The sequence below is a fragment of the Mobula hypostoma genome, chromosome 25, assembly GCF_963921235.1.
Source record: "Mobula hypostoma chromosome 25, sMobHyp1.1, whole genome shotgun sequence".
Classification (NCBI taxonomy): domain Eukaryota; kingdom Metazoa; phylum Chordata; class Chondrichthyes; order Myliobatiformes; family Myliobatidae; genus Mobula; species Mobula hypostoma.
Genome location: NC_086121.1, coordinates 11939602 through 11957257, shown reverse-complemented (window position 1 = coordinate 11957257; position 17656 = coordinate 11939602). Strand labels below are relative to the sequence as shown.

The following is a 17656-nucleotide window of genomic DNA, read 5'->3' as shown; positions in this document are numbered from 1 at the left end:
ATCTTCCTACATTTCTTATTATCATTTTCTTCCACCAACTCATCAGCTCCACCTGATTCTCTTCTCTCTTCTTCACTCAGAGGGAGGTCCAAGTGTGGAGCCAGCTCCCAGCAGAAGTGATGGACAAGGATTCAATCGCAACATATTACGAGAAGTTTGGATAAGTACATGGATGGAGGGGTATGAAGGGCTGTCATCCAGGTACAGGTCGGTGGGACTAGGCAGAATGTCAGTTTGGCATGCACTAGATGGGCCAAATAGCTCTATGAACACGTGCCTACATTAAGGCTACTTTGCGGCAACCCGACACATTAACAAGAGAACGCAGGTAACACCTTAGGTCAAGGTCAAACTCAAACAATTGGAGATATGTGACAGCAGCACCACCTGCTGCACAACCGCACCACCCCACTACAAACCTGATGACCGACGCGGGTTATTGGTGCCAGGACCACTTGACCCAAGATCTCACCACAGGCACTGCCCGCACAGGGACTAAAGAGCTGGATTCCAGAGGTGAGAGTAGCTCCCCTGAGCATGGGGGATCCCACCCCTTTTTTATGCCATGGACTGCTACCATTAACTAAGAGGTCCATGGACCCCAGTTTGGGATCCCCAGCCTTGGCATCATGGTAGCATGTGACCAAATATGGTAAGATTAAGATTAGCTTTATTTGTTACACGTACATTGAGACATGGAAACATGCAGTGAAATGTGTCATTTGACTCAAATCAAATCAACAAAGATTGTGCCTGGGGGCAGCCCGCGAGTGTCACCATCATAGCACCCCACAACTTACCATCCCTAACCCGAAAAGAACATCTTTGGAACGTGGGAGGAAACAGAGAAGCACCCAGTGGAAACCCACGCAAATCACAGGGAAAAAATACGAACTCCTTACACATTGATTCATGGCATAAAGAAGGTTGGGAACCTCAGCCTTACACACAGCGACAGGAAGCGCATCCCACACGACGATCGCTGGCACTAAATGCTACACTGCTGAGCCATAGGAAGAAGATCTGTTAAAAAATAATTAATAGGAATCATGGAGAACCCACTCCAGTGGTTGGAATCATATCTCACACAAGGAAAGTAGATTGAGATACCTGGAGGTCAAATCACACCGGATCCTGGACATCATTGCAGGAGTTCTTCAGGATATTATCCTGCGCCAACCATCACCAGCTGCTGTATCAGTGATCACAAGATCAGAAGTGGAAATGTTTGCTTATAATTGGATAATGTTCAATTTCATTAGTAAATACTCAGTAAGTTAAGTTGTTCATACTCACACATAGCTGGACCTAGTCAACATTCATGAGAGTATTCCCACCAGAATTGTAAGGTGAGGCACACCCTGGTAAGAAGTAAAATAAGAAGTGCAAAGTGATGGCCATCTCTAGCAAGAGAGAGTCTAACCACTTGTCCTTGACATTCAATGGTATTACCATCAACTCAACCTCCATCATCAACCGTAACCAGCAATAAATAGGGGTCACACTATTACAGCACCAGCAGCCCAGCTTCGATTCTGTAAGGAGTTTGTACGTTCTTCCCGTGACTGTCTGGGTTTCCTCCGGGTGACCTGGTTTCCTCCAACATTCCAAAGATGCATGGGGCAGTATGTAAACTGGTCACTTGGGTGTAATTGAGCAGTGTGGGCTCGTTGGGTCAGAACTGCTTGTTACCGTGCTGAATCTCTAAATAAATTAATTGAACTGGGCCGACCACAAGAATGCTGTTGCTACAGGGGAAAATTGAGAGGCTGTGCTGAGTGATTCACGTCCTGACGTCCTTGTGGACAGGACCAAAGGACAAAGTCACTGTGAGTTGGTAAATTGGATCCAATGTTGGTTTGGTCATGGAAGACAGATGGTAGAAGTAGAGGGGTGATTTTCTGACTGTAGGTCAGTGACCAGTGATACTCCCCAAAGATCAGTGCTGTAATCTTCTCTTGTCTGCGATAAATATTAAAGGTTTGGATGAAAATGTAAGTGGTCTGATTAACAAGTTTGCAGATAACAGAAAAATTGGTGATGTTATCAAACAATACAAATTTCAAAGTGGATTTATTATTAGAATTCATATATGTCACAGAAGAATATAGATCAATTCGAAATATGGGCAGACAAATGGGAGATTAGATTTATTTGACACATGTACATCAGAACACATAGTAAAATGTATCATTCTGTGTCAATGACTCATATATTCCGAGGATTCTGCTGGGAGCAGCCAGCAAGTGTTTTTATGCTTCCGGAGCGAACATAGCATGTCCACAACTCACTAACCCTAATCTTAACTGTATGTCGTTGGAATGTGGGAGGAAACCAGAGCACTTGGAGGAAACCCAAGTGGTCACAGAGAGACTGTACAAACTCGCTACAGACAACAGCGGGAATCGAACTCTGCCTGGTGATCGCTGGCGCCATAAAGCGTTGTGCTAACCACAATACTACCACACAAGAAGGGAAAGTAAAGAGTACATGGAAGGACCCTCAGGAGGAAGAACTCAGAAGGGGATCTTGAGGTGCAAGTCCATAGCTCCCAGAAAGTGGCAACACGAATGAATAAGGCGGGGGGGGGGGGTGGGTAAAGAAGATAGAGGGCATACTTGGCTTCAGTGATCAGGGAATTTAGTATAAAAGTAGAGATGTTATGCTGCATTTCAGAGGGTGCAGAAGGGTTTTACTAGGTTGTTGCCTGGATTGTGGTGTATTAGCTAGAAGCAGAAGATGGACAAACATTTTTTTTTGTTTTGAGCGTTGAAAGCCAAGTAGAAGTATATAACATTATGAGAGGCACGGATAGTCAAGAGACCTTTGCCCAGGGTGAAAATACCAGATACGGGAGGGCATTGATTAAGGTGAGAGGAGGGATGTTGAAAGGAGACGTACAGGGTAAGTTTTTTGTGTTACATTCATTCCCTCTACTACCACCACAGAGTGGCTAGATAGTGTGCCAGCTACAAAATGATTTGTACTTACTCATCTAGGTAACTATGACAACATCTCCCAAACCCCCCAGTCTCTACCGTCCAAGGTCTCAAAGTCAAGAATACTGTCATCTCTCTGTTCATCTCCAAGTGACACACCTTACTGACATGAAAATATACTTACCAGTCCTTCATCACCGCCAGGTCAAAATCCTGCAAATTCCTCTCTAATAGCTGTGCTAGAGTATTTTTACCAGAGCTGCAACAGTTCTGGAAGGTGAACATTCTTTACATTTACAGCACAATTATGGAAGAGCATTAAATTCTGCCTCTGCCAGTAACACCCGGATTCCAAAAAAACAAGCCTGATGAGATCACACAGAAGGACGATGTAAATACAAAACAACTGCCTTTTAAAAATACATTCCTTTACAGGATGTGGCATGGCTAACAATTTATTGTCCCCATCCGTTATTTATTTATATACACACATTCTTTTTCTCTCTTTCCTTTTTCTCCCTCTGTCCCTCTAACTATACCCCTTGCCCATCCTCTGGGTTCCCCCCCCCCGACCCTTTTCTTTCTCCCTGGGCCTCCTGTCCCATGGTCCTCTCATATCCCTTTTGCCAATCACCTGTCCAGCTCTTGGCTCCATCCCTCCCCCTCCTGTCTTCTCCTATCATTTTGGATCTCCCCCTCCCCCTCCCACTTTCAAATCTCTTACTAGCTCTTTCAGTTAGTCCTGACGAAGGGTCTCGGCCCGAAACGTCGACTGTACCTCTTCCTAGAGATGCTGCCTGGCCTGCTGCGTTCACCAGCAACTTTTGTATGTGTTGCTTGAAATTCCAGCATCTGCAGAATTCCTCGTGTTTGTGAATTTATTGTCCATCCTGTATTGGCTCTGAACTGGGGAGGAAGTTGAGAGCAAATCACACTCATGGGTTAAGGGTTCTATGTCAGCTAGACCAGATCAGGACCAGATTGAGTGACAGTTTGTTCAGAGGGATTTCAACGATGTGGTTATCCTATTATCGACACTAGAATTAAAAAATCAACGACCTGAATTTAAAATAGCACAGAGGGTGGTGGGATTTGATCACACGCCTCTGGATCAATAGTTCAGGTTTCCATATGCCTGTTCAGTTATTGAATCGACTCCCTACCATACCTTGGCAATGCAGTCAAAAATCAAGGCGATGACAGATAATCACACTAAATTCAGTGAGAGAAGTGATGAAACCACAGGCGAAAGTGTGCATGTTGTAATTGGTGAAATGGGAATCTGGCAAAATCAAGATCTTAGATTTTTGAAAACTCTCAAGCACATTGAGATGAAGACAGATGGTGCTGCAAAGTGCTTTGCTAAGACACTTAGGGACAGGTTCTTCGCCTCAGATTTCTAAATGGTCCATGAACACTCAACTGACTATTTTTCCTCTCTTTTGGCACTATTTATTTATTCTTTTAATATATATTTCTTCCTGTAATTTATAGTATATGTTGTGTATTGCTGTATACTGCTGCCTCAAAACAACAAATGTCACAACATACTGTACGTCAGTGAACATAAACCTGTTTCTGATTCTGGGGAATTTCATGGCAATGCTCTGTGAGATAGAGTGGCCTGCGCACAATGCAGCATGTTGTTCTGGGTGAAATATTACACTTGACCAATCTTGATGGGATACGACGGCCAACACAACCAGAAGTTGAATTGGGGAATATGCCTTTAGTTTGGAGATAACAATGCGGCATTAGGAAGCCCTTCTGGTTTCTGTGCTGGTTTTAAAGGCCATAGGGGCACATGTACATTACACCAATGTGAAACCTATTATTGCCAACCACAGCCAATTCATTATACAACGAAAACCCAGAAAGAATGGAAATTGGGTATTGGGCAAGACATAATGTGGTGATTCACAAAGCAGAAACAATAAAAATAAATTAGACCCTGTTTGGCTACAAGGTCTAAATCAATGAAGAACAATATTCACTCTACATATTACAGGACTAAGCTGGGTGGAGCAAAAGTATTCAGAAACTTAGATTTTTTTCAGGCATGTTGATCAGCATAGCCAACAATATTTGACCGTCAATAGACCTGAGATACGCCATTCTTGGAATAAACTCCTGTACGGTGTTAAACATGCCCTAAGCATTCTCAGCAATGGACAATGATCTACATGAAATATAATCTCCACTTGTTCTGACTGCTGCCACACAGATAAACAACATCTTCAGAAGTGAAGAAGAAATAAATATGCTTTTCTGGAACAAAGTGGTTTACATTGTCTTATAAGTGTATTCAAGTGGCTTGTAACTTGTAATGTGGAAGGGGAAAGCTATTACACAAGCTCTGAATTTTGGGAATCCATTTCAAGTGCCATTCCTGGGAGTTCTACAATAATATGCACATTTTCTATAAGGTTTGGCCACAGGATTCTTGTCTCTTCATCACCTATTGAAGAAGGACTTTGTGAAAAGAACAATAGTATACACTCAGTAACCACTATATTAAGCACCTCTTGCACCTAATAGATTGGCCACTGAGTGCATGCTCGTGGTCTTCTGCTACAGCCCGTTCTCTTCAGGATTTGACAAGTTGTGCATTCACAGACACCATTCTGCATACTCCTGTTGAAATGTGTGGTCAATTGAGTTATCGTCGCCTTCCTGTCAGCTTGATCCAGTCTGGCCATTCTAGTCTGAAGTCTCTCATTAGATTATGAGGACACTCAGTCCTCGTTTATTGTCATTTAGAAATGCATGCATTAAAAAATGATACAATGTTCCTCCGGTATGATATCACAGAAACACAAGACAGACCAAGACTAAAACTGACAAAAACCACATATAGTTACAACAGTGCAAAGCAATACCGTAATTTGATAAGAGCAGACCATGGGCACAGTAAAGAAAAGTCTCAAAGTCCCGATAGCCCCAACATCTCACGCAGATGGTAGAAGGAAGAAACTCTCCCTGCCATGAGCTTCCAGCGCCACAAACTTGCTGATGCAGCACCCTGGAAGCACCTGACCACAGTCCGACTCTTGCGTCTGTCCGAAAACTTCGAGCCTCCGATCAGCCCTCCGACACCGAGCACCATCTCTGCCGAGCGCCTCAACCCCGGCCCCGGCCGCCGAGCAACAGGCAAAGCCAAGAATTCGGGGCCTTCCCCTCCGGAGATTCTGGACCACACAGTAACAGCGGCAGCGAAGCAGGCATTTCAGAAGTTTCACCAGATGTTCCTCCGTGCTCTCACATCCGTCTCCATCAAATCAAGATTGTGCACGGCACCCTACTTGACAGATTACAGATATTCATCACCGGAGAGGCCGCGCACGCTGCGTCGCACTGCCATCTTCTCCTCCTCCTATCAATAAGATGTTTTCATCCCCGGAACTGCCACACACTTTTTTTTTACACATTCTACTCTATAAACTCTAGAGACTAGAGTGCATGAAAATCCCAGGAGATGAGCAGTTTTTCAAATTCTCATACCATCCAATCTGGCACCACCAATCATTCCACAGTCAAAGTCACTTAGATCACACTTCTTCCTCATTCTGATGTCTGGCCTGAACAACAGCTGAACCTTTTGATCATATCTGCATGCTTTTATGCATTGAGTTGCTGCCACATGGTTGATTAGATATTCGCATTAATGAGCAGTTGTACAGATGTAATTAATAAATTGGTCACTGGGTGTATGTACAATATACGTAAAGTGCAGTGTGGTGGTAAAGTTCTTCTCATCCATTGAGACTAACTGGAGATACTTCAGGGAGATGTCAGGAATGTAATGGATGATGGCCAGACCACCCTTCACTTGTCCATTTTCATAAACATCACTTGACTACGTGAAGTAAACACTTGTCACGGGACTTCAAATTATTTGAGTACTTCATTTTACCTAATTAAACTTTACATCTGTGTACAATGATCTTTTCTGAAAATGAATTTAAATTAGAAACACAGATATGATGGTAGTCTTGAGAATGCCTAAACCAAAATGATTCATTACATCTGAACATTTTCTGCTTCAGATAGAGCAAAATTCTTCCAACTCTCTTTATTCCTCTGTTTAATTCTTAAGATTTTTTTGGTAACAACCTGGAAGAATTTTGTCCATCGTGGTTTGTTGAGAATACGCGAGACCATAAAATATAGGAGCAGAATTGAGCCATTTGGCCCATCGAGTCTGCTCCGCTATTTCATCATGGCTGATCCAATTTTCTTCTCAGCCCCAATCTCCTGCCTTCTCCACGTATCCCTTCATGCCCTGACCAAGATCCTATCAACCTCTGCCTTAAATATACATAAAAACTTGGCCTCCACAGCTGCCTGTGGCAACAAATTCCACAGATTCACCGCGGTCTAGCTAAAGAAATTCCTCCTCATCATCATTCTAAAAGGATGCCCCTCTATCCTGAGGCTGTGTCCTCTGGTCCTAGACTCTCCCACCATAGGAAACATCCTCTCCACATCCACTCTATCAAGGCCTTTCAATATTCAATAGGTTTCAATGAGGTCACCCCTCATTCTTCTGAATTCTAGTGAGTATAGGCCCAGAGCCATCAAATGCTCTTTATATCTCAAAAGATACTTCAATTCTGTGCACATTATTACTAAATACAACATTATAAACAATTTTAATCTCTGTAGCGTGGGCAGAGTAGAATACAACGACTTACCAAAATGGGGAATCCTGTCAAAAAGTCATAGATAAAGACAATTCCACTGATCAGATAGGTTATCTGTAGAGAGGTTTTTAATGGTTCAGAGCCATCAATTGACGATCTCCTGTTACCCTGGGCATCTTCCACCACAATTGTGGGTACATTGAATTTGTTCTTGTTGACGTTGTTCCCAGCTTGAATGGTGAACGTCTGAAAGAGGGCAATGCCAATGCATACCACGCCCATCACCACACTCCCGCTGATCAGTAATAGGAAGCAAACCCCGAAACCGAGGCCTATCTCTGTGACGATGAAACGGCAGTCCTTAGCATAGAAGCGTTCCGTGGTGTCGTGCCAGCCCACGGCAGGCAAGGTAGATAGAATGAACGATACCATCCAGATCCCCATCACCGTGTGTACAGCTTGCTTCTTTGTATTGCTCAGCCTGAAAGACAGTTTACAAACATCATTAGAAATCCGTTCTGATTATAATTGCAAGTAAACTATAATTTTAAAATGCACCTTTCTTTCATATTACTGTGAGTAATATTTAATTATTTGGTTTGGGGTGAATTGCCTTGCTTAATAACATATTCCAAGGCTTGTAGAGTGTGAGGTAATGGCAAAAGTAATTACCTTAATGTAACAATAACATTAAAAGCAGGAACGAGCGGGCTATTGAAGAGATCAGTGACTGGCAATTTTCACAGCCAAAGTCAGAAAGATGGCAGCTCGGGTGTTCTATTTGGAATCTCAATTGGAATCAAAAAGATTGTGTCTGTGCTGTAAATAGAGTGTTTTAATCACTGGGCTCATAACACTGGGTATCATGGCTCTTCAAGTCCAGCTCCATCAAACAAGAGGGGAAATAAGTCACTCTCAATCCCCGGGGCAGTGCAAGAAACAGCACATAATTAAATGTGTTTAATTGCGATAAAACTTCTACCTTCACTTCCTTTGTGAATAGCAAGTTCTAAACTTCTATCAGAATCAAGGTGAAAAATTTATCCTCATCTCCCATCTACTCTTTCTACCAATGAAACACAAGAGATTCTGCAGATGCTGGAAACCCAGAGTAACATACACAACATGCTGGAGGGAATTCAGCAGGTAGCATCTGCGGAGAGGAATAGGGTCTTGATCAAGGGTCTCAGCCAAAAACGTTGACTCTTTACTTCATTGCACAGATGCTGCCTGACCTGCTGAGTTCTGCTAGCATTTTGTGTGTGTTACTTTAAATCTATGTAGCCTGGACTGACTTCGCTTCAAGAGAAAATACATTCCTTCCTTATTACGGCATTTTTGCCTCTCACATTATCTTTCATTTGGGACATTCCTCTGGTCTACAAAAATCAACCCTGGTGTATCCAATATTTTCTTATATCTGAAATTTTCCCAGTCCCATAAATCTTCGCCGTACCCTCTCCAATGCAATTGCATCTTTTGTGTAGACGTGGATCTGATTCCTGCATAACCTCTTTGCCCTTATATTCTATGCTTTGCCAATGAAAAGCTGCAGTTGGCAACTTATCTAAGCGAAGGAAAACTCTGATCTCAAACCTTCGCAGCCTTGCAGCTATACCGACTCATGGGGAAGGCTTCAGGAGTAACCCCCAAGAAAAAAAATTCCAGAGCTGGAGTCCCTAAGGCAATCGTACGTTGAGTTCAGCATTGACTGGTAACTCCTACGATGCTGCTGGTGCCAAACTGTATCGGTCTCTGCCATTCCTTCGGGCTCAGCAGATGTGTGGAGAGGGAGAGCTTGCTACACGGACAACAGCTTGCTCTCCATATCGCACTGCACGGGCTTGCGTATCTACACAGCTGGGGCGCAACATCGATGGTTGACCCTGACCAAAGGAGGCCAACGAAACAAAGCATTTAGAATACCTTTTTAACCACCTTATCCACCTATCTACTTATCCTTCTGTTTAGACCATAAGACCAGAAGACGTGGGAGCAGAATTAGGTCATTCAGCCAATCGAGTCTACTGCACCATTCCATCAGAGATGATTTATTTTCTCTCTCAACCCCATTGTCCTTCCTTCTCCCCATAATATTTGATGCTCTTACTAATCAAGAATCTCTCAACCTCAGCTTTAAATATACCCAATGATTTCACCTTCACAGCCATCTCTGACAATTAACTCCATTGTTTCATAACCCTCTAGCTAAAGAAATTCCTCCTCTTCTATAATTGCTTGTCTTTCTGCATCTCCTCACACCACAATCTTCTGGATGAAATTTCATTTGTCTCATTTTTGTCCAAATTGGTAGCCCTAAAGCATTCCTCCTTGCTGCCAACCATTCGGCCAATTTGTATGTCTACAGCAAACCTCTTTTATCACACATCTCAAGTCATGAATACCTGCTACAAAAAGCAATAGACCAAGTCCATGAGCCTAGCACAACCCCACAGGTAACAGGCTTCCAGTCATAACAGTGTGCATCAAGTTGGCCTTTTCTTCATACTACCAAGACAATTTTGAATCTAATTTGTTACTCTTACATGGATCTCACGGGGTCTTACAATTTTGGATATCTCTCCTGAGGAACCCTGTCAAAACTTTACTAAAGTCCACATACTAATCAAATCCTCCTTGGTACAACCTCAAAATGTTCATTCCAGGAAATCTGAAATAAAAGCAAAAGTTGTGGAAAATACTCAGCAGGTCAGTCCTTGAAGAAAGAAATGGGATACCATTTCAAGCTGATGATCTTTCATCAGAATCTTCAAATAAAGTATCATTAGCCTGAAACATTGGCTCTCCTTCTCTCTCCAGCCTGACCCACTGAGTGTTTACTCCAGGCTATGTCTGGCTCTGCAGTAAGGGTAAGAACATCCATGAGAGACAGTGGACATGTTCGCACGGAACAAAGAGCACACCAGGTTAATTTTCAAGTCTGCCAAGAGTTTGGTGATTCCAATCATGGCAGATATCCACACTGTATGCATATAAAGTGCATTAGGCTACATTAATCCCTACAACTGGATGGTCTACTAACACACAGTTTTTAGGTAGATTTATGAGGGAAGGTCACACAGTGGAAGAGGGGCAAGATGAAATAGTATGTGAGCAAGGGGTTATTGACTTCAGGAGAGACCCACAGTAAATTAGTCAGTGAACAGCGAGACGCTGTGATTGAAAAGTGCAAGCAGATTTGCCACCTTCAATTTGTACACATTTCCGAAAGTCACAAGATCTCCGTTGTCTCTCCAATGACCTGGCATTATCAGCCTCCATCCTCCATATCAAGATAGATAAAGATTAACTTAATTTGTCACTTGCACAGTACATCAAAACATACAGTAAAATGCGTTGTTTGCTTCACATCAAATTAGCAAGAGTTCTGGTACCAACGTAGCGTGCCCACGACCTACTAACCCTAATTGTACGTCTTTGAAATGTGGGAGAAGCGGGAGCACCTGGAAGGAACCCATACGGTCGCGGGTAGAACGTACTGACTTCTTACAGAAAGTGGAGGGATCAGACACCGATCACAGAGCCAGTGCTGGGAAGCGATTGCACTAACCACTACACCGCCATGCCACCCTAATTAATAGAGTGAATGGTGTTGAAAGAATGAAAAGCACACTTTGTTTTGACAACATCCAGGATGAATTTTCTCCTGAACGTTGGCTCACAGTGGTGCCCCAAAGGTTAAATCTGTCTCACTTTGGAAACTCCAGTACTATCCCAAAGGATTAGAGATGCTAAGACAACATCAGAAATTCAGAGCTAAAAATAACTGAAGGAGAAGTAAGCACAAAATGAAGATCATCTGTAGCCGTTATGTTTAAACATCAGCTTAAATCGCCATTTGTGTTAGTGCTGGACAGAAGAACTCCGCTGCCTATACATGCTGTATTGTAGCACCATCTCTGCTGTACTCTTCTATGCTCTATGTAGAAATTGCACACAATTCACACTAATGCTTCCAGAGCAAAAAGCATACATTTCTATCTTGCTCACGAAGTGGTAACATGTTGTAAATATTTTTATTTTCAATATCTTAACGGCGAAGAGTGTTTTGGAACCAGTGATAACCACGCGCCGACTAAGCCTCCGAAGTTACATTCCGTTTTAAAACTAATTCTGCTGCCTGTAAGGGGCTTGTATGTCCTCCCTGTGACTGCGTGGGTTTCCTCCGGGTGCTCCGGTTTCCTCCCACAGTCCAAAGACGTGTCGGTAGGGTTAAATCGGGGAATCGCTGGGCTGGGTGGTCAGCTGAATACAGGAATGTACCATGGGATATACCCCAAAGGGGTCAGCAATAAGACATTGGATTTTCAACCAGTTACTTATTATCTTCTTTAAACGTTGGCTTCTCTGTTATTCATTTTTCCATTTCTCAGCTGCTTCTGAGAAGAGGGTAATGGCCCTTCTCCTGAACTGCCTGCAGTTCCCAGTGATGAAGCAATCTGACTCGACTAAACAGCTCGATGGCCAGTTCCCAGCCTTGTCAGGAGTAAACCATTTTAGTGCACAGTGTTATGGATCACAGGATGCTCTCACTGAAGGACATCAGTGATACCGCTTGGGGCTTTACTGGTACCAGATTTTTATTTCCAAATTTTAAAAATGATCAAGTTACTACAATCATTAATGGCAAAAGCAAATAGTCGGCTGCTATGCATCTCTTAATGTGCATTGACATCATCAATATCCAATCCATGTATGAACCAATGATAGTAATACATATACTCAGTGGCCACAGTATTAGCTACACCTGTACACCTACTCATTAATGCAAATATCTCTAATCAGTCAATCAAGTGGCAGCAACTCAAGGCATAAAAGCATGCAGACATGGTCAAGAGGTTCAGTTGTTGTTCAGACCAAACATCAGAGTAAGGAGGAAATGTGAACTAAGAGACTTTGACCATGGAATGATTGCTGGTGGCAAACGGTATGGTTTGAGTATCTTAGAAACTGTTGATCTCCTGTGATTTTCATGCACAAGTCTCTTGTTTACTGAAAATCGTGTGAGAAACAAGAACATCCAGTGAGCAGCAGTTCTGTGGGCAAAAATGCGTTGTTGATGAGAGAGGTCAGAGGGGAATGGCCAGACTGGTTCAAGCTGACAGGAAGGTGACATCGCTCAAAAGATAGTGATATTTGAGGGAGACTTCCACTGGACAAGAGAACATAGTGGTCAGTTTTAAGTCTGCAATGTGCCATTGGAAAAGAGCTGAATTCAGCCATGCAAATTACAGATATTCTTATTCACAAACCAACTGCCTGGTTGCTATGGAAATAGGCTACATCCACAAAACAGATGCATTTATTTAAAGCACAAAACAATATCGAAAATACAGGTTACTCCCCATCTGGAATTAAATGCTATCTTTGAGAGTATTTTAGCAAATAGAATGAACAGACTGAGATAGAGAGCACTGAACAAGGACCTTACATACTTTTGTTTCTCATTCCTTTCAGAACACCTACCCTACCTGCTTCTCACTCCAGCTTTAACATCTACCTACTCTCATTGGCCCACTACATTCAGTACACCTGCTCGTTAATGCAAATATCTAATCAGCCAGTCATGTGGCAGCAACTCAATGCATAAAAGCATGGTCAAGAAGTTCAGTTATTGTTCAGGCCAAACACCTGAATAGGGAGGGCATGTGATCTCAGTGACTTTGACTGTGGAATGAATGTTGGTGCCAGACAGGGTGGTTCGAGTATCTCAAAAGTTGTCGATCTCCTGCAATTTTCACACACAGCAGTCTCTAGAGTTTACAGAAAATTGTGCGAGAAACAAAAAGCATTCAGAGAACAACAGTTCTGTGGGTGAAAATGCCTTATTAATGAGAGAGGATTAAGGAGAATAGCTAGACTGGTTCAAGCTGACAGGAAGGCAACAGTAACTTGAGTAACCACATTAGAACAGTGGTGTGCAGAAGAGCATCTCTGAACGCACAACATGTCAAACCTTGAAGTAGATTAGCTACTGCAGCAGACGACCACAAACATACATTCAGTGGCCGCATTATTCGATACAGGAGGCTCCAAATACAGTGGCCACCGAGCACATAGTGCAGCCTGCCAGCTCAGAATGTTATTCAATAGATGCCAGTCTTGAGTCTCTTGTACGATTCAGACATAGAGATATACGGATGCCTGACTAAAGTAACTCCAGATGTTAGTGCGCAAAAAAATCAAGTAGATGTGTTATCAACATCGTTTTGTGGCAGGAGTAATAACTCTTTCTCCCTCGCTAATGAGAGAGAGAGAGAGAGAGAGCCTGTCCGAGGTGTTGAAGTGTTGGGGTGGACAGTAGTTTTTGATGGACTCTAGATCAGGGGGTCTGGGGGCTTTGCTACTGCTTGCACAGTGGGTGCTGGGGGCTGATGTTTTTTGCTGGAGCAAGTGGGGGGGAGGGTTGATGCTTTTGGTTCTGCTTGTGCGTGGGGTGGCTTTCGAGTTCTATCATGTTCTGTTATCTATCCTTTGGGACTATTCTTTGGTTTCGTGCATGCAAGAGTTTCAGGTTGTGCACTGCATACATTCTGTGATATTAAATTGAATCATCGAACATCTGAGATAGAGTAATGTTGGTTGACTAGGGTTTGAGAAACTGAATATTATATTTCCATTTTGAGAAATATCAGAAAGCAGTAAACATGCAATGAATGTATCTTGGGAAAAGACACAAACACAAGCGGCTGTCTGCCCAGGTACATTCCCTCTAAGTCTTCCTCCCATGAGTGGTTGTGAAAGAATCTTTGCTCCCAGCTCAACTTATAGAAGATAGGTGACCCAGTCCCAAGCCCTTAGCTCCTCTATTGTTATGAACGATGGAATATGTCTTCTTGAATCCTTCATGTGTATATGCAGGCACTGTCTCAAGAAGGAACCTAAGCGGGTCGTTCAACCTTGAGTGTATATAGGTAATAAGTGAGGTTAGTTAGCAATGTTTAATGTGGAATGTGCAGATATCTAATACAAAACCACAATGACAAAGTACTTAACACAGCAGTTTTGCAGGTGCTGGAAATCTTAAGCAACACGCACAAAACGCTGGACAAACTCAGCAGGTCAGGCAGCATCTATGGAGGAGAACGAGTGGAAATTGAACCCATTTCAATTCAACTTCTCATTACCATTCCAACATGCCTGACTATGGTCTCCTCTAATGCCACAATGATGTCACACTCAAATTGGAGGAGCAACACTTCATTTTTCATCTGGTTGTCCTCAGATCTGACGTCATGAACACTAATTTCCTTAAGATCCGGTAATTTCTCCCCCAACTGCCTTCTCTCTTTTTCCATTCACCACTCTGGTTCCTCCTCTCACCCGTACTCTTTCCTCACCTGCCCATTTCCTTCAACTAATGCCCCTCCCTTTCCTTCCATGGTCCACTGTTTTCTCCTATTAGATTCCTTCCTTTTCAAACACTTGGATCTTCCACATATAACCTTCTTATTCTGCCTTTGTCCCTTCCCTTTCTAATCCTGACAAAGGGTCTCGGCCCAAAAAGTCAACTGTTTATTCCTTTCCATGGATGCTGCCTGACCTGCTGAGTTCCTCCAGGAGCTTATAAGTTTGATGGGATTCAGATGCCTGAGGGATTAAAGGGTATGTGTGTACCAGAAAGACATATTTTCCCCAGGGAAATCTCCTTCCCACAATTCCTAAGCTCTCACCCTTGGGTCTGAGCCTACAGATAATTGACATAAAAAGTCTGCATTTTAATAATTTCCTAATGCCAAAGTCAAGTAATGACTTGCATTCAATTTACTGCTATCACCAGCTGGGGAGTGGGGTGCACTCCTCACCAGAAGGAGGTTGCCATGATGATATGGGAAGACGGAATTCATTGAAGCCACTTGCCCAGTATTGAACTGAGTTCTATCCCAGTAATGTCCTGCCCCCTTACCTGTAATTGACAGGCCAGCGTACCATCCACATGCGGTGGTAAGACAGAGAGGTCACAGAGAAGCAAGTCACCAGGGTCAGTGTGTAAAATGTGGAGACGAACACTTTGCACAGCCCCTCATTCCACTCGTAGTCCGAATGCTGCCTCCTGAGCTGGATGACCGAGTACATGGTGATGGGGATGGCGACATTAAGAATGTGCGTCCCGGCCAAAGTGCAGATGAGGAACTCCAGCGGCTTCCATTTCTTCTGCTTGGCGCTGATGCTGAGGATTCCCCAGGTGTTGGCCAGCAGAGACACCCCCGAACAGATCAGCCAGGCCAACGCATTGCTGTATAAGCTCTGCTCATCCGTGTGCTCACTCATGGTCGACCGTGGAGCTCCCATTGCCTGGCACCTGGAGCAGACTGAGTGCAGGGGGACGGGTGAGAAGAGGCATTCTAGCACCGAATCAGTTCCAGCGAGAGGAGGGATAGCGGGGCCCCCAGCCACTTCATGGCACACAGTCAATACGATACATCATCACCACCTGCACAGCAGAAGAAAGGAGCACTGAGGTGACAGACTTTGAGTAACAGGCATAAGGGACAAACACAATACATCACCACTCCCACACCCCCAACACCACCGCACACCCCCAACACCACCACACCCCCAACGCCACTCCCACACACCCAACACCACGCCCACACCCCCAACACCACTCCCACACACCCAACACCACCGCACCCCCAAAACCACTCCCACACCCCCAACACCACTCCCACACACCCAACACCACCGCACACCCCCAACACCACTCCCACACCCCCAACACCACCGCACACCCCCAACACCACCACACCCCCAACGCCACTCCCACACACCCAACACCACGCCCACACCCCCAACACCACTCCCACACACCCAACACCACCGCACCCCCAAAACCACTCCCACACCCCCAACACCACTCCCACACACCCAACACCACCGCACACCCCCAACACCACTCCCACACCCCCAACACCACTCCCACACACCCAACACCACCGCACACCCCCAACACCACTCCCACACCCCCAACACCACGCCCACACACCCAACACCACCACACACCCCCAACACCACTCCCACACCCCGAACACCACTCCCACACACCCCCAACACCACGCCCACACACCCAACACCACCACACACCCCCAACACCACCACACACCCCTAACACCACGCCCACACACCCAACACCACCACACACCCAACACCACGCCCACACACCCAACACCACTCCCACACCCCCAACACCACCACACACCCCCAACACCACGCCCACACACCCAACACCACCACACACCCAACACCACGCCCACACACCCAACAACACCACACACCCCCAACACCATTCCCACACCCCCAACACCACTCCCACACACCCAACACCACCACACACCCCCAACACCATTCCCACACCCCCAACACCACTCCCACACACCCAACACCACCACACACCCCCAACACCATTCCCACACACCCAACACCACCACACACCCAACACCACTCCCACACACCCAACACCATCACACACCCCCAACACCACCACACACCCAACACCACTCCCACACATCCCCAACACCACTCCCACACACCCAACACCACCACACACCCAACACCACTCCCACACATCCCCAACACCACTCCCACACACCCAACACCACCACACACCCAACACCACTCCCACACACCCCTAACACCACTCCCACACACCCAACACCACCGTACACCCCCAACACCACTCCCACACACCCAACACCACTCCCACACCCCCAACACCACTCCCACACACCCCCAACAACATTCCCACACACCCCCAACACCACTCCCACACACCCTACACCACCGTACACCCCCAACACCACCGCACACCCCCAACACCACCGCACACCCCCAACACCACTCCCGCACACCCCCAACACCACTCCCACACACCCAACACCACTGTACACCCCCAACACCACTCCCACACACCCAACACCACTGTACACCCCCAACACCACTCCCACACACCCAACACCACTCCCACACACGCAACACCACTGCACAGCTCCAACACCACCGCACACCCCCAACACCACTCCCACACACCCAACACCACCACACACCCCCAACACC

The 17656-nt window shown here is 45.1% G+C and overlaps 1 protein-coding gene across 3 annotated transcripts in view; it reads right to left on the bottom strand.

The window, feature by feature from the left end:
* The window catches only part of LOC134337779 (probable G-protein coupled receptor 153), a 115849-nt gene that overhangs the window by 36778 nt on the left and 61415 nt on the right, over positions 1 to 17656 (bottom strand). For all 3 annotated transcript variants that reach the window (XM_063033014.1, XM_063033016.1, XM_063033015.1), the window contains exons 3-4: positions 15510 to 16037; positions 7634 to 8063 (exon numbers count right to left, since the gene is read on the bottom strand). In XM_063033014.1, coding sequence (XP_062889084.1) covers positions 7634 to 8063; positions 15510 to 15895 — 816 coding nt within the window. In that variant the 5' untranslated portion in view covers positions 15896 to 16037. The remainder of the gene's footprint in view (positions 1 to 7633; positions 8064 to 15509; positions 16038 to 17656) is intronic.